The sequence below is a fragment of the Daldinia vernicosa genome, assembly GCF_022497035.1.
Source record: "Daldinia vernicosa strain CBS 139.73 unplaced genomic scaffold F5Y00scaffold_22, whole genome shotgun sequence".
In the NCBI taxonomy this organism is placed as follows: domain Eukaryota; kingdom Fungi; phylum Ascomycota; class Sordariomycetes; order Xylariales; family Hypoxylaceae; genus Daldinia; species Daldinia vernicosa.
This window is the reverse complement of record NW_025953938.1, coordinates 506,915-523,173: the sequence shown is the minus strand read 5'-3', so window position 1 is coordinate 523,173 and position 16,259 is coordinate 506,915. Positions and strand designations below refer to the sequence as shown.

Sequence of the window (16,259 nt, the reverse complement as noted above, 5' to 3'; positions counted from 1 at the left end):
CATAATATGCGGCGCTCATCCCAATATTTAAAAGTAGCGCTGCACATAATTTGGAGCTGTTTGTATGCAAGATTGCGTGAGATCGCTCTTGCGTCGCAGGGACCAGGGACCTTTATAACTTAATGAATAATTTCTATTATTTTGATTCGACTATCCAATACATACATCAACACATACATCGTCTTATGAGTACCTCTATTTCGCAATCAAGTCGCCATTCCCGAATAATCTCCGAACCTACGGAAACCGAACTTGATTGAATTTAACAGTTTAACAGTTTGCGACATATCAAATATCATCTAATAGCCATCTCATTCGATTAGAGATCTAAGTCTACGAGAGAAAATGTCAGATCCAGCTTTTGATGCTAAATCGGCATCGTTTTTAGAGTGGTTTAAGACCTGGCCTGGAGCGACTTTCCATCCTAACATCAAGATTGGAGATCTACGCGCAAACGGCGCCGGAAGAGGAATTGGTGCGGGATAAGCAGACCAACGATGCATTTTAGCGAGAACACCCAAACCACTAACCAATGGCTTTTCTTATATAGTTACCACTGCGGATATCCCTGAGGATACCGTACTGTTCTCCATTCCGAGAACAGCAATCATCAACACAGAGACTTCTGACCTCCCTAAACGCATACCCCAAGTCTTCGAGACGACGGGCTTAGAGGACACAGACAATGAAGCCGATGAAGATGGGAGCGAAACCAGCGGTCCTCCAGATAACTGGATCTCACTTATTCTCATCATGATATATGAGTATCTTCAAGGTGACAGGTCTCGATGGAAACCCTACTTCGACGTACTTCCCGATCGGTTTGAAACCCTAATGTGGTGGTCAGACCAAGAGTTGAGCGAACTTCAAGCAAGCTCGATTGTGTCCAAGATAGGCAAAGACGAGGCTGATGGCATGTTCCGCACTCGAGTATTGCCAATAATCAATGAGCATGCCGACGTTTTTTATCCGGAAGGATCCGGGAGACTTACCGAGGATCAATTGATGCTTCTGGCGCATCGCATGGGCAGTACCATTATGGCATATGCTTTCGACTTAGAGAACGAAGACGAAGAATCTGACCCTGAGAATGGCGAGGAATGGGTTGAAGATAAAGAAGGCACCCTCATGATGGGCATGGTGCCGATGGCTGATATCTTGAATGCAGATGCCGAATTCAACGTAAGCATACTTGATGAATATGATAGCAAATCCTACGCTATGAACTCGTACTAACAATCAACAGGCCCACGTCAATCACGGCGAAGATAGTCTGACTGTCACTACCCTGCGTCCAATTGCTGCTGGAACTGAAGTGCTCAACTACTACGGGCCGCTCGGAAATGGCGACCTATTAAGACGCTACGGATACGTGACGAAAAACCATTCCCGGTATGACGTAACGGAAATATCGTGGGACCTGGTTTTATCTGTATTAAAAGACACGCTCAGACTGGATGAAGCCACCTGGGGTAAAGCGGTAAGCAATAGAATCAGCACCTTCGTCATCTTCAGGATGCTAAATATTTGCAGGCCAATGAGCTAGACCTAGAGGAAATTGAGGACGCCTTTGTCATCGAACGAGATTCAGGGGAGCCGAATTCCCATGGCGAACTTCAGGATGAGCCGGCCTTTAAGGAGCTTCCCTCGGATTTAGTTGAGCAGCTCCATGCAGTACTCAAAGCCGTCAGAAAGATCAGCCCAGCTACCATTCCGGATAAGGCGATACGGGATGAGATCACATCGTTAGTTATACATCGTGCCCTCGAACTAAGACTGGCACAATATACTACGAACCAAGTGTACGATTTGGATCTACTATCCGGCAATAAGGTTTCAGGCCGACAGAGGATGGCCGTAACTGTGCGGTGGGGCGAGAAGGTTCTACTGCAAGAAGCTATCAACTTCGTGCAAGAAAAGGTGCACAAGTTGAAGGCCAGAACAAATCCAGAATCGGAACCATACGCGAAAAGGCAAAGAACCAGGTGAAGGATGAGCACGACCGTCAGCGTAAAAAGGTTAATGTGGATCGGGATGCCGTCTCCCTACGTTTTTCCCGACAACGTTCAGCCACGTGTGCCCGCCCGACAGCCTAACCTTTAGGGGGTGCAGAAGGGGGTGCAGAAAATAAATTAAGGGGGCATTGACCACCCACAGGGCTTAGCTATTCTCGTTAGACGCAGGCTGAGGCGGGGCCGATCTCATGTCTTACTTTCTGGCCAGCCTATCAGGTTGCTAGCTATGTCGTGTTAGAGATGCGCGAGAATGCAGGGACTAGGTTAGAAAATAAGGTGCTACTGGGCTAGAAGAGTTTAACCTAGAGAACTTGTAGGTAACCTACTATGTAGGTAGGTAGTTAGATCATGATAAATGAAGACCTCACGGCGAACTATTTCCCCATTCTGCATGCGAGAGTATGTAGAGTTTTAGATGATGCTATTATGTGTGTTCCCTTGCTAGCCGTCCTCCCTAGAATTTTATTAAATCTTTGTGGAATACGAATACTTTGGGTTCAGGAACTTGGTATCGGTTTCTGTTACATCTTGTTGGTTTACCCAAGTTCCAGCGTGTTAAGACCAGCTCGCTACCAATCTAATAATATACACAGTATAATGGGCGAAGCAAGGGATACGCAAGGTAGAACTATATTCTGTTGTATGTAACTAACGCGTGTAAAAAACCGTATGGATGCTGGTCAGCCTGTCTTTCGACCCAGGGAGTACCTAATGTGTATGATTCGGTCCGGAGTTCAGTCTCATCTCTTCAAGACATTCGATGATTGCCGAAACTTAAAATTTGAGCACGAGTTAGGTTTCTGTACTCGCCGAGCTGTGGCATGTTTGCGCCCCCGCTCGAAACATTTCGACATCGACGGCTACTCTCACTGTACTACTCAGCATCTACTTAACACGACCTCTATATGTAAGCCGGCAAAATGGAAATTACTTGGAAGTCCATTGTCATATTCATCTTAGCCTTTTTAGGGGTGATAGTCCTCGCGGCGCTGTAAGGACTTATTGATTTCTCGATCGCTCTACATGCTCAAGCGTATTGACAATCTTCTTCGGATAGGATCACCCGATGGCTCGATCTTCAAGCGAAACTAGCTCGCCTATTGACTAGGAATAGAAGACATTCGAAGCCTAACCTGCCAAGTTCGATTCAACAGGCGCTGGCACAGCTAGAGGGCGGAACTGAGAAGAGGCATGCTCGCAATTCGCTGACAGAGTCGGAGGATGCTGAATGGTCAGGCCGTCCCCGAAATATATCTTGCATCCGTACCGTGCGTCTAATACTGCGGACAGTCCAATCTGCCTTTCGTACCTCTATTCTAGCAACACTCGCCCATCCACATCAGCAGCCGGCCACGATACGGATCTAGAAGCCGGAGACGGCATATCGAGATATGCTACGATAATCACAGTGGCTTCGGACGCTGCTGCTGCAGAGAAGCGTCAGCCTACACAGCCCATCGACGACGAAGTATTGAAGATGAAGAAGTGTAGACACGTATTTCACGCCAAGTGTCTAGCTACATGGTTTCTGCGGAAAGAGTATAAGTGTCCAGTCTGCCGAGTTCCGTATTACGAGGCGGAAGAGGAGAGGAGGGAAGAAGACTATCGAATGCAGGCTCTGCTTCCGGTCGCTGTAGTGTGGTAATGGGTCTTAGTTACTTAGTCGCTGTAGGTTATCATCGCACGTAGCGCACGAAGAGAAGACATAGGCTAGGAACCTGTGCAGAATAAAACAGAGCAGTGTATTAGGTATCGAAGAAATGAGTTCCGTTGACAGGTACACGATCAATAAGCTGGGACCTAATTAAGGCGATGCGCAGTTGGGAATACACGATGTCTTCGAACGAGAAATGACTTGTAATTACTTGAAATCTATTTGGATTGTTAGCCGGGATCAGTCGTTTAACAGAATCGCTTATATATCAATGTGAGGACATACCTACATGAACCGGAATGATGTGAAGAAGTTGGCGATGGACCAGTAAATCCTTGTAAGCCCTTGCTGCTCTAGCGGAACGTATGAGCCACGATTTGATGCTTAATTTCCCCGTTAATCTATACGACACTATTGACGATAGAAAATATACTAATGGTATTTCTTCAATATATGATAATGATCATTAGCATTAAACTTTTCCATTTTCTGAGCAGTCATAAAAAATGTAGTTCAACGTTCCTAGATGTTGGTGGTCACTTACACCACGTACTCCACTTACTAGGTACAGCTTGCGGCGTGGTTTAAGTACCCCAACCAGGGCTTAATTGCGCTAGATTTTGCCCAAGAAGCTACAGCTACAGCAGCACTTCACGTGATTATTATGACCCCTACAACTACATAACAATAGACGCATTTAAAGTTACCTAGCTGAGTTAGCTTCGGACCCATAAATCCCCGGAAAGTTGCCATCTTCGATCTGCGCTAAGATGATTTCATCGATCATCGCTCTCTTTTAGATGACCTCACCCCAACTCACGTCTAACGAGCTTTAAGACCGGAATACATTCCAATCACACTCTATTCATTGGATTATTTGCTATGGCCAGGAAGCAGTCGCAAGAAATGCTCCGGCCCGCTGCCGCAACTCCATCATGACCAGGCGTAAACGGTATAGTTGGTGTTCGAGAGGCATCCAAGCCGGAGCAAAGCTTCCCTCGAGCTTCCCCTTCGCGGCTCATGCCTCGTGGCTAGATCCAATTCATGACGCACATCATCGTCTCTCACTTTACTATGTAATCTAGTGATTGCATAGTAAACTCTACTGTCGTACATACCGATTAACGATGGAGAAAAAAAGGAATTTGGCGCTGTCTATGTAGAATAGCGGCTCCGCACAACTTACTTCTTTCATACAGTAGCACATAGCAGATGATCTCATCAATATTGGTTTTTTCTCATTTGTATATGTCTGAGGTGCATCTCTCATTCCTCATATACCCTACTTACCCAAATTCTAGATCAAAATCATACGATTTCACATAATATGTAGCTCTGCTCTCTCTTACCCATCACCCTGTCTTTGCATGTCCATCTTTCCATATCTGATTCGCTGCTCTAGAGCTGAATTTAAACGCTTTCTTAACCCCTTTAAAGCAACCACCTGTCTCATACCCACGTATTGCCCGATATATTATAACCTCTCCTCGAACATGGTCGCTAAAAGACAGAAATCAACTGTATCTCTGGAGCAAGATGACCATCCGGTCGATAAAGCCCCACGGGGGCAACCTAGTTTCACCCCCAGAAGATCGGAACGTAATACCCAGAAACAGAGCGATGTATCACAGTCTGACTCTACAATAACTAACAAAGGGACTTCGCTCGCGGGATCCACTCAACCAAAGAAGAAAATGATGCAAAGGCCGGATGTCATGATGGCCATTGGTGGCCTTCGTGAAATGGAGGATAACTTTCGGAATGATACGAAGCGGCAGAAGACGGCGGTTGACGCAAGCCATCCGAACGATTCAGCCTTCTTTTCGAGACTCGAAAAGAGTAAACCGGATTTTATCCCAGCGGAACTCAAAAGGGATAACTTAAGAAACGATAATGACAAGGAAAGGCGGAGTGTAGCAAAGAAGAAGGAGGAGAATGGCGAGGAGAATAGTGTCGAAAAGGAAATCGAAGCCTACGAGGACGGGGAACCAGGCGATAGAGAGGAGGGTGGTAACGGATCCCCGGGGGAGGCCGATGCCAAGGCCATCGAGCAGGAAGGGTCCCGGGCACCCCCGGTTAACAGTGACTATCTGCCGTTACCATGGGAAGGCAGATTGGGCTATGTGAATCCCCCCCGAGAATGATTAAGTGTATGTAATTGCGCAATATACAATCTTCTAACATTAATCAGGCTTGCCTTAATACGTATTTGCGACTTTCAAACCCACCAGTATTTAGTTCGAGAACATGCCGAATAGCTTCCATTCTAGAGCATCGCCATCCCCTTAAAGATCCATCTCAGCCCGAACATCCGACAAAGAATCGGCCTGACAAAGATAAACCAGCCGATGTAGCCAAGGGTCAGAAATATATTGAAGCCCTTGGCCTCGCCAATGCACGTGACATTGTTAAGATGATCCGCTGGAACGATAAGTATGGTATCAGATTTATGCGCTTGAGTTCGGAAATGTTTCCTTTTGCTAGTCATGAAGAGTATGGTTATAAACTAGCGCCCTTTGCTTCGGAAGTACTCGCTGAAGCTGGAAGAGTCGCAGCTGAGCTGGACCATCGGCTCACCACTCATCCCGGACAGGTGTGTCAAGGTGTTCTATACGTGGGAGGGGCGCTGCTAACTCGTTGAAAGTTCACACAACTCGGTTCGCCACGGACGGAGGTTGTTAGAAATGCGATTCGCGATCTTGAATATCACAACGAGATGCTAACACTTCTACGTTTGCCCGAGCAGCTTGATAAGGATGCCGTCATGATCTTGCATATGGGCGGCGTATTCGGCGATAAGGAGGCTACTCTCGATCGGTTTAGGGAAAACTATGGCAAGCTCTCGCCAGGTGTTAAGGCAAGGTTGGTATTAGAAAACGACGACGTGTCATGGACGGTGCACGACCTACTTCCGATATGTGAGGAATTGAATATCCCATTCGTTTTAGACTTCCATCATCACAATATCATGTTTGACAAAAGCAAAATCCGCGAAGGGACCAAGGATATTATGGAACTTTACCCGAGGATCAGAGCAACCTGGGATAGGAAAGGTATCACACAAAAGATGCATTACAGCGAACCTTGTTCCGAAGCCATCACCCCACGCCAGCGGCGGAAGCATCGTCCTCGTGTTATGACCCTGCCACCGTGTCCGAATGATACGGATCTCATGATTGAGGCGAAAGACAAGGAACAGGCGGTATTTGATCTAATGAGGAACTTCAAATTACCTGGGTGGGATCGTTTTAACGATGTTATCCCATATGAACGAGAAGATGAAAATAGACCGATACCCAAACCTCCCAAGAAGAAGAAGCGCAAAACCAAGAAAGGTGCAGACGCAGATATCGAGGTTGAAGAGGATGCGGAGGAGGAACCGAAGCCGCCGCCCGAGATCCCGGAGTCGGAACTTGGGATGGGCGGCCCTAATAACCGAGTATACTGGCCTGTTGGGATGGAGGAATGGCTCCGTCCTAAGAAAAGGGAGGTTAAGAAAAAGAGAGCTAATGACGAAATGGATGGTGATGATTAGCTCCGCTTTCGGATTTGGGTAGTAGTATGCTGTGTTACGGCACGTTTTCATACCTCTTGTATAGTCAGATACCACGGGATAAACTCGGTAAGGCGTAACATCGAAAGGACCCCGTCTTCCCTCGTCGTCGCCCGGCGGTTTGGATGTTCCGTAGATATACGCCTAGATCCCTCCATAAGATAGTCATTTCTCATATTTCGAAATGTATAACAAGATTTCAACACACCAACATCTTATCTGACCGCAGATACCTACAAAATTTATCATTTCCAGTGGTTGTATTTACTACGGTTACTCAGTGTTAACGGTTGGGTATGATTGGACAGATACGGCTATGTAAATAAGCAATGTAAGCTTTTATATGAGCTGAAATTGTCGACGTTGCTTGCTTATTCTAAATCAGGAAAAGCTTCGCGGCTCGAAGAAGGCTGAAGGGATCTGCACGTCGGTCTGTCTGTGGATATGGATGGCAGTGGGTTGATATTACTCCGGGGTACGGATGATGGTGTGAGGCTGTTAGACAATTTGGAGCAAGTATGGGAGGATAATACGCATTAAGACAACTGGGTTATGCCGAATATATCGTCCTATATGCAGGGACTTCGCACCTCACGTAAGACTGGTAATTACGTAGCTACGGATGCTACTACACCTTTCCCTGCTTCTACTCATCCAATTTCTGGCGAGGGCCTCGATTATCCGGGTTAGGAGTCATTGGTTCCGGCACTTGTGTGTTCGATGAAGGCTATATAAATGACCTCATTTACAGCACGCGATGAGCAATAAGTAAGACGGGTAGCAAGAGTCGACAATGCCGAATCGCTTATCTGAAGAAGTCTTCTAGCCCTTTTTAACTACTACACCACTTTATATGTAAGGATATATTTATCAGCCGTGTCCGACATACTAATGATAATTTTATCCATGTCGTTATTCCTTATTGGGATGGTAGACATGTTCCCGAACCCATATACTAGAAGATCATGAAGATTCAGCGAAGTGATCTAGCAAAGTGAAAAAAAGAAAAAGCAGGAAAAAGGGCAATACGGCTGAAGAGGATTGTAAGTACTTCTCGCTTTTAGCTCCCTGTATGTACTGTATGTCTACTTCCCATCACGATGGAATAGGGTCTTCGGGAATTTGACGCACATATAATATTCGACACCATTGGCCAACCATATCATATAACTTTCTTTCGACCCATGCAGATAGTAGTGTGTACCGCACGGGTTTTCATCTCGTAAACAATATAATGGCACTGTCGTATCTACTACGGTATAGGTAAGGCTTATATATCTCATATCAAGAGTTCGGCAACTGGCTCACCGCCGGAAGCACAAAGCACAAACCAACAACCCAAGACATCAGGGTCGTCTAACCCGTACATCTAGATAGTGGGCAGAAGATAAGATCTTCGGGTCGATATCAACAGCCTACCACGGTTGCTTACTTCACGGAACTGCCGCCGTATCTACTGCCGTGCTACGTGAGACCCCTGAACTACCGCCAGCGTAGTTTTTCAAGCTGACTGGCTCACTTACTATTTTGAGGTGATAGGGGTCTTGTTCATGCATTATCGGCAGAGCATTAGGGGTGCTTGATACGTCCCCTTTCTCGAGCCTCAAAAATTTCCGGATAAGCATGTGCTAGCGACCGGTCTTTCTACTCGTTCTTGGGCACCTGCGATCGCCCTACTCCTGTGCGTGCCGCCACGTTGCGCCAGGTATACCTACCTACATATAAGCACGCACATAGGTACATATCAGGCTTACCCTGCGACAAAGGGTCCAGGGGTAGGACGGGACGGTTGCGCTAATTATGTAGTATGCGCAGAGATAGACAGTCACCCTTTGGACCCTGATTTATATAAATATTTTTCAGGTGGGAGAGGTTCCGAGCGTGTGCAGCGGCAGAAGGAAAATAAAATATCTTGGTAAGGGGACGAGATGATGCGATGGTAAAATGATCGTCTCGTTGAAAGAGGACGAGAAAATTTAGGAGAGATGAGTTCCGTACATCCGGCTCAATGGGAAGGGTCATTGTCGCAAGTAGAGCATGAAGAAGCAAGGCAGTTCACGGATTGGCGCATTCGTACGCATGTAGGTTATAATGATGTACCTAAGGTATGTACATCAATTATACGAGAGGGGGTTATATTGACGATAATGATGGATGTTTGATGTTTGGATATTGAATGGCAGTGAATTTAGATGGGACGAGTTTTAAGGGTCCTTTAATATTATATATTATATTGCATCTGACACCAACACTCGAGGTCGGTCGGAGTGGACCCGAATGGTTTTCTGTGGACTCGACGCCGTGATGCCGTAATGCCGTGACGCCTCGCACGAGGTCCGACAAAGTGGATAAAGGAGAAACGTGGAAGTGAAGATAGATAGCTTAGGTAACGCCGTTATAGGCTGGAGACGCCGACGGAAAGGAGGACAGAAAAACAAAAAGTATCATGAGGTCACTTGAAGATGGGGCCGTCAGGGAAAATATGATGTCAGGTTTACCGCTTTAAAGGGTTTTCGGGAAGCATCCGTGGATCTTTGAAAAGAAGCTCGAGCCTTAAGGTGAGCAAGGGTAAAGCTTGGCTAGCAGGGGGCGTAAGTTTTGTACCGAAATGAGAAGGTATAATATACTTGGAATTGATCTGCTGAGTACTTTAAAGTTCAGTAGATATGCGCTGGAAGATTTTGTACCAAGAGATTTTAAACGTTGAAGTAGTGACATAAGGTTCTCGTGAGATAGTGGGATGATCACTCCCTTATTAAGCCGCTCTCCGTAGAGGCGGCTCGTGCTTCCTTTAGGTATGAAATACGTACATACATATGTACATGTATGTATGCAGTTACCGCAAAATACTACATCTCCTACATTACATATATGTAACAGTCATCATGTATTGTATTGTACATACCTAATTGTACATGCTAGGTTAGGTACTAATAACTCCACTAGCTGTAGTGGAAATACCCACCCAACCACCCACTTATCCCACATTCTGCACCTTCTGTAGCAGGGCATCAAGCAAGCATTCAGCATTCAGCAAGGCTAACAACAATACGACTTGACCCCAATGCCGTAACACCTGCAGCAGTAGCGACAACAGCATCGACAGCAATCGACAGCGCGATAGCGTTATTAGGTTAGCATCGTTAGATCTTTATCTTCTTTTTTACCTGAGCAACCCGACCAGAGACTATAATATAGCAACCTGAACTAGAAACCTGAACTAACAACTCGAACTAAATTGATTTCTCGAGTAAAAGATCGTCGCATCATCCTCACCTTACTTTTACTCGACTAGACTCGATAATCCCTAGTCGAAACAAAATACATACATAGCCTTGGATTCTTTTCTATTTCTTATCATTTTCTCGTTCGATCTTTTATACATAGCAAAATTCCCATCTTTCCCCTCAATCACAAGATCTCCCCACCAAGTAAGACAGTTAGACACACGACATAGCGACAACACCATCAGGGGGAACTATAGGTGAACTATAGGCCAGTACGATAGTACGATAATACGATAATACTCTGCCTGCATTCCTCTCACCCTCCATCGTAGGAAAGAAAAGGCCATACATCTCGTACTTTAGGTAACACATGCCCTACCATCCATAAATCAAGAAAATTCTACCTACATAGAACCTACATGGACTGCATAAGTCCAGAACCCCAACCCCCACCGGCGCAATTGTCGCACTCTCGCAATACACAATACACTACACTAGGTTAGGTAGTCAAGCATCACCATCATCATAAGAACGATCAGCATACCTACCTCCTAACAATATCCCGGGCAAAGTTCTACATACATACATACATACATGCATACTGGCATAGCAGTCAAATCATATCAAATTAAATCACAAGCCCACGAGAGCCCAAAAAGAACCCACTATTTTGTTAGTTACTGCAGGGTCCCAAACTCCCAAACTTCCTGGTCACTTTTTTTCTTTCCCCGCGTCCGGCCGCCAATTTTCCAACTTTAACCTCCACACAAATCTTCCAACCAACTAAACCCGCCAGCCCGCCAACTCGCCAACCTTCTTTACATAACCCTTGCTGCTGTCCCTCCAGCCCTCTTATTGTTCTTACTACTACCTACTTTCCGCCTGTTTCCGCCTACTTTCCCATCTCATATACTCCAGAACTCCAGATTTTCACCCACAAGCCCATTACATACTAAACTTACTATTCCCATCTTTCATACATACATTCTACTGCATTCTTCCTTTTCATTCAACTATCAACGGCTACCTAAACATACTTACCAAAAACTCTTCTCTTCTTACAGTCCCAAAAATGGCGACCGTGGAGTTGAGCCCCAAGGCCATGCATATTCCGAACCATGAGATCAAGCGCCCCAGAGGTACGTCATACCTTTCCCGTCTAGCCTTTGTTTTACGATTTCGCATATTTCCTGGATGAGCCTTCATCGTACTAATTGGATCTCCTCCCCTTAGGCATTTTAAAGAACTCATATCAAAAATCGCCACCCCCCGCATCTCCAATCAAGGAAAAGGACCTGTCCGAAAAGGAACTCACCATCATAAATACTCAATCAAATGCCGGTCATCGTCGCTCTTCCAGCGCGGCTAGCCGCCCTCCCGGCTCGCGGCGTCAATCGTCACGTACCCCTTCGCACGGCCCAGACCAAGAAATGTTTGATAACAATCAACGCCTGAAATGGGACGAAGCGAATCTCTATTTGACCGAACAGGAGCGTACTTCCACAATGAAGATTACGGAACCCAAAACCCCGTATGCCAAACATTACGAGCCGTCGGAAGACGATGACGACGACGACGAGATGCTCGATGGGGAGCTTTCGCGAAAGGAGGAAATTCCCGGGCTATCATTAGGAGAGCCCGAAGAGGACATCCCCGAAGATGAATTTGGAGCCGGGCGCAAACAAAGCAAGGTCCATGTTAGTGACGAGGATGCCACACCGCAACATGATGCCGAGAATGAGTTCCTCGGTCTGACCCCCGAAGAACAAGAAAAGCATCGCAAGTTCGAGGCGTTGCGGAAGAAGCACTACGAGATGAAGGACGTCGCCAAGTTCCTCGGCCACCCCGAGTCTCTCGACGAGCTCGAGGACGAGGAGGAGGCTCCTCCGATGCCTACCATTAACGGCGCTGTCGTCGGAGCTGGCGACTAGGAATACGGGATAAGCCACTCTTCTCTTAAGAGGAACGCCACCAGCTTTGGCGAGAGAAGGGGGGCGAGCAAATTACAAAGACGATTATGGGTACGATGACGAAACATGCATGATGGACGGAGTTTAATGGCCAGGTGGAGTGCCTTTTGATTTTATCATGTCAGAAGCACAATAGAAGTGTTTTCGGTGTTGGAGGGGCGAGCGACATACTACCTACTATTAGGCTGGGCGAGACATGGTTATTTCCGGTTGTTGATCATGGTTGTAGTTATAGATGCTCTACTTGCGCGGGCTTAGACCTCGAACTCAATGAAATAACATTCATTCATATTTTTATTGTCTCATAAACGAGACAAAGTTCGATCAAGACATGTCTTGAAGTGCTCGACTATGAGGCTTAGACACTGCGACCTCATTCTAAGTAGAATCTCAATCAACTCTAACTATGCTCTACTCTTAAAACAATGCGCCGACCGTAAAGCTCGATGAATTGAATCATAGCAGTCCCTTCCGAGCGAGCTCGACTTTTCTTCCGGCCTCCCCAGGCTTGAATCCTCCCTTAGACACGCATATTCGGTGGCCATCTCCCATCTCGAACTTGTCCTCGTGGGCGGGCCACGGGCAGGGACAGTGGTGGGGGAAGTGCACGCAAGCTGTTTATCAAATAGTTAGCATGAGTTGACAATTGCACGACAATGCTCGTTCCGCTAAATGGTCTATCAAATTGTATAAGTCATGATGAGAGAGGAAAAGGGAAAACTCACCAAGAGTATCCGGGCACAGGTAGTTGTCGCAGTGCATGCGGTCGAAGTTGGATCTATAGATTGACGAATCGCTAGGCACGTTCTGCGGTTGTTGGCGCTGCTGCTGCTGCTGTTGCCCGCCGCCGCCGAACATCTGGTCGAAGAAACCGAATTGGGCGTGGGCGACTGACGAGAGCAGGGCGAGGAGGAGGATTTGTAGGGGGGAGGGAAGGAGTTGCATTGTGATGGATATATGGTCTGGTTTATACAATTAATTAAGTACGGTTGGAAGAATGGGAGCTGGTTATAGCACGAAGAGATTGAAGCAACGGTATCTAAGCTCGGGTTGATCTAGCAGCTATTAACTATCTGCTATCACGATGTCAGGATGTGTAAGTAGTTTTTATGCACTTACGTAGGTTCGAATTGGTACATGCATTGTTGGCAACTTTCCACTACTTATCGTTATCGGGTATCGGCTACTTATCGTAGCTGACTAAGTCAATATTTTGTGGGTGCGGAACCCGAGCTTTTTGCATGAACCAAAAGCCCGCGCTACCAAAACTTCCCCGGGAGAACGACAACGGTCTAAACGGCGGCCTAACGACGTCTGCAGTCATGAGGATCGCTCAATTGCAGCGGCCCATAGTGGCGGCCGCTTCCGGTATATCGAGAGCAGCACCTAATACCACGATACGACAACTACGAGACGTATTCGGACAACTAAGGATAGGAGCCAACAATGCGGCGGTAGAAGGTCGAAGAAATGCTACGGTCAAGTCGCAGGGAGCATACAAGTTACGAGACTCGAGTACAATTCCGAAGAAGCTAGGCGCGAAGAAGAGTGGTGGTACGTTTTGGATATACTCTTTACTATGTTCCCTACTATGTCTATCTCCGATCTCCATTTTCGATTAGGAAGATCGCGGGGCAGCACTCGAAGACGCAAATATACATGGATATCTTGATGTGGGGAAAGAGGATCAAACGTAACTAACATCTGAGGCCACAGACTCCTATGTAATCACCGGAAACATCATCTACAAGCAACGCGGTACGAAATGGTTCGCAGGCGAGAACTGCGGCATGGGCCGAGATCACACTATCTTCGCCCTGACTTCGGGCTACGTCAAGTATTACCGAGATCCCGCGCGGCACCCGAAGCGACAGTATATCGGAGTTGTATTCAACAAAGAAGATACGCTACCGTACCCCACACACGCGATGCGCCGTCGCCGCCTCAACATGATCGCAGCCCCTATCCCACCCCCGCAACCAGAGCCCGCTCTCTCCGCCTCCGGTATCCCGACGCAGGTCGTACGCCAGGGTTACGGCCGCAAGCCCCATCCGCGTGACGAGCGCGTGATCAAGTTAAGGGATGACGGTACTTACGCCTACGCAGAAGAGAGTTGGCGTCTGGGTACATTAATTCGTACCGAGAAGCGCAAGATGGGTAGCCGAAGAGTAGCCATGAAGCACCGTCGCAGACGGGCGAAGGCTATCGCGCTGGAGATGCGGGCTGAGCGTGAGGATAAGATTGCGCGACGTAAGGAGGCGTTGGATGCGCAGCGCGCCGCGAAGGCGAAGCGTATGAAGGAGTATAGGGCTCGTAGGGCGGCGGAGGCGGCGAATCAGAAGGCATCTGGGCCGGGTGGTCAGATGCCGCCTCCGGGAGCGGGAGGAGAGACGGATCCGCCCAGGGTAGAGGCATAGAGACTGAAGTATATAATTTACTTGAGAGGTTATCTGCCATGCTTCGGCAAAGAGAACAAGGCGGACAAGTCTTTTCTGTATTTCTTCGTCGAATACCTAGTCATATAGGAGGCGGATTACTATAACTCTGGACTCACTCCAGTTTCACTACCCTCTTGCTATGCGCTATGCAAGCCAGCTCCATGATGTATCATTACTAAGTACATAACTACCTACATTATAAAGAACCATTGTACAAGAAACGGAGATGATAATCGCACCGAATCATATAAGGAAATGAGAAACCCATTCGCAGTACGTCCAAGTACGTGAAAGTCGACGAGGGATTTCCCAACTCTTACCAACATTAGCACCATGAGTCCATACGGCAAGTTACTATGGCTGTAGTCGTAAGATCTATTATGTCCAAGTCGAGAAACATACGATTTCATATAGGCCGCCCCTTTCATCCTGAGATCTGCGGCATGTTATGCTGTCGTTGCGGATAAAATGCCAGCTGAGCACTAGGCTAGGAGCGTCTGCTTCAATTGTAGCTCTGATTTTTAGGTGCTTGGTCTATATTTACTCCAAGATTCGCTACTTTAAGACCTCTTTATATTAATGTATATAACGTAGTATATAAATCACACATACCGGCATGTTTTACTCTAGTGCGTAGTCTAACTATGCAGATGAATCGTCCGGTGCATCCCCGCCGGGTCGTGTTGTTCGTCCGGATCCGTGTCGATTTCCAGGTTCTGGAATCCCTTCCTTTTTGAATACCATGCAAAATATCCTAATTCCTATCTCCGGAGGTAACGATGGTGTTATCCTTATGTCCATGAATCATCAACAGTTAGTTAATACCTTTATCGGGATTCGGATTCCAGCTCCTGGTCGGAAGCAGATACTTGCGCCGGACACGGAGTCCAGATTTCGCCCGAGTATTTCCTCCGTCCGCCCGGGGTTTAATTTATTTTAACCCTATCAAGGGTCGGCATCTTTAAACTCGCCGTCTAATGAGTTGGCACTCGGTTGGACGGGTTACTAGACTAGGTACCTACCTGACATTTTTGCTCACTATCCCCTTAACTGGCATTCAACTACACCTCCGCTATTTTCAGTATTGATACGTAAGGATTGGCCAAAATGAACGACGTAAAGTCTCAAGTACTGATACTGAAAATAATGGAGGTGTAGTTGAATGCCAGTCAAGGGGATAATAAACGGAAACTTCACTTGTGAGCTGGGGCGACATAGTGTCCCGAGTATTCTAGAGGCATATATCACTGAGTTTCGAAACTTAGGTCTTGGACAAGTTTAATGACGACAAGTTGATTATATCTAGCTAAATATTAAACGCATTATCCTTCATTTATTCAAAGCTGCGTATATATTCCAAGCCTCTCGGCAAACACCATCTGGTGTCTCCTAAGGGGTACAT

The 16,259-nt window shown here is 46.8% G+C and overlaps 6 protein-coding genes across 6 annotated transcripts; 5 read left to right on the top strand and 1 right to left on the bottom strand.

Annotated features, from left to right (window-relative positions):
* Nucleotides 1-40: 40 nt before the first annotated feature.
* F5Y00DRAFT_236728 (SET domain-containing protein) lies at nt 41-2,400 on the top strand. The gene is made up of 4 exons (XM_048007739.1): nt 41-475; nt 551-1,182; nt 1,247-1,480; nt 1,534-2,400. The coding sequence occupies exons 1-4, from the start codon at nt 346-348 to the stop codon at nt 1,987-1,989; spliced, it is 1,452 nt and encodes a 483-aa protein (XP_047865101.1). The 5' UTR covers nt 41-345; the 3' UTR covers nt 1,990-2,400.
* A 535-nt stretch (nt 2,401-2,935) lies between these two features.
* On the top strand, nt 2,936-3,660 carry F5Y00DRAFT_261987 (uncharacterized protein; the record flags this gene model as incomplete). Its single annotated transcript, XM_048011308.1, has 3 exons — nt 2,936-3,006; nt 3,073-3,246; nt 3,306-3,660. The coding sequence occupies 3 exons, from the start codon at nt 2,936-2,938 to the stop codon at nt 3,658-3,660; spliced, it is 600 nt and encodes a 199-aa protein (XP_047865100.1).
* Nucleotides 3,661-4,911: 1,251 nt separating this feature from the next.
* F5Y00DRAFT_74875 (UV-endonuclease UvdE) lies at nt 4,912-7,787 on the top strand. The gene is made up of 4 exons (XM_048014106.1): nt 4,912-5,792; nt 5,861-6,262; nt 6,314-7,553; nt 7,608-7,787. Exons 1-3 carry the CDS (start codon nt 5,037-5,039, stop codon nt 7,202-7,204), a joined length of 2,049 nt encoding a protein of 682 aa, XP_047865099.1. The 5' UTR covers nt 4,912-5,036; the 3' UTR covers nt 7,205-7,553; nt 7,608-7,787.
* A 3,578-nt stretch (nt 7,788-11,365) lies between these two features.
* F5Y00DRAFT_74765 (uncharacterized protein) lies at nt 11,366-12,741 on the top strand. The gene is made up of 2 exons (XM_048014105.1): nt 11,366-11,588; nt 11,683-12,741. The coding sequence occupies exons 1-2, from the start codon at nt 11,522-11,524 to the stop codon at nt 12,378-12,380; spliced, it is 765 nt and encodes a 254-aa protein (XP_047865098.1). The 5' UTR covers nt 11,366-11,521; the 3' UTR covers nt 12,381-12,741.
* Nucleotides 12,737-13,594, bottom strand: F5Y00DRAFT_236711 (uncharacterized protein). Its single transcript, XM_048007738.1, has 2 exons — nt 13,145-13,594; nt 12,737-13,033 (listed from the first exon to the last, which is right to left on the bottom strand). The coding sequence occupies exons 1-2, from the start codon at nt 13,362-13,364 to the stop codon at nt 12,876-12,878; spliced, it is 378 nt and encodes a 125-aa protein (XP_047865097.1). The 5' UTR covers nt 13,365-13,594; the 3' UTR covers nt 12,737-12,875.
* F5Y00DRAFT_236710 (ribosomal L27 protein-domain-containing protein) lies at nt 13,589-15,078 on the top strand. The gene is made up of 2 exons (XM_048007737.1): nt 13,589-13,973; nt 14,136-15,078. The coding sequence occupies exons 1-2, from the start codon at nt 13,661-13,663 to the stop codon at nt 14,834-14,836; spliced, it is 1,014 nt and encodes a 337-aa protein (XP_047865096.1). The 5' UTR covers nt 13,589-13,660; the 3' UTR covers nt 14,837-15,078.
* Nucleotides 15,079-16,259: the final 1,181 nt, after the last annotated feature.

Coding starts and splice junctions, on each gene's coding strand:
- F5Y00DRAFT_236728 (XM_048007739.1), top strand. CDS start 346: ATGTCAGATCCAGCTTTTGATGCTAAATCGGCATCGTTTTTAGAGTGG. Junction 476..550: donor CGGCGCCGGAAGAGGAATTG/GTGCGGGATAAG, acceptor TTTCTTATATAG/TTACCACTGCGGATATCCCT. Junction 1,183..1,246: donor ATGCAGATGCCGAATTCAAC/GTAAGCATACTT, acceptor AACAATCAACAG/GCCCACGTCAATCACGGCGA.
- F5Y00DRAFT_74875 (XM_048014106.1), top strand. CDS start 5,037: ATGTCCATCTTTCCATATCTGATTCGCTGCTCTAGAGCTGAATTTAAA. Junction 5,793..5,860: donor GGGAAGGCAGATTGGGCTAT/GTGAATCCCCCC, acceptor AACATTAATCAG/GCTTGCCTTAATACGTATTT. Junction 6,263..6,313: donor TCACCACTCATCCCGGACAG/GTGTGTCAAGGT, acceptor ACTCGTTGAAAG/TTCACACAACTCGGTTCGCC.
- F5Y00DRAFT_74765 (XM_048014105.1), top strand. CDS start 11,522: ATGGCGACCGTGGAGTTGAGCCCCAAGGCCATGCATATTCCGAACCAT. Junction 11,589..11,682: donor TGAGATCAAGCGCCCCAGAG/GTACGTCATACC, acceptor TCCTCCCCTTAG/GCATTTTAAAGAACTCATAT.
- F5Y00DRAFT_236711 (XM_048007738.1), bottom strand. CDS start 13,364: ATGCAACTCCTTCCCTCCCCCCTACAAATCCTCCTCCTCGCCCTGCTC. Junction 13,034..13,144: donor CCTGTGCCCGGATACTCTTG/GTGAGTTTTCCC, acceptor TTTGATAAACAG/CTTGCGTGCACTTCCCCCAC.
- F5Y00DRAFT_236710 (XM_048007737.1), top strand. CDS start 13,661: ATGAACCAAAAGCCCGCGCTACCAAAACTTCCCCGGGAGAACGACAAC. Junction 13,974..14,135: donor AGGCGCGAAGAAGAGTGGTG/GTACGTTTTGGA, acceptor CTGAGGCCACAG/ACTCCTATGTAATCACCGGA.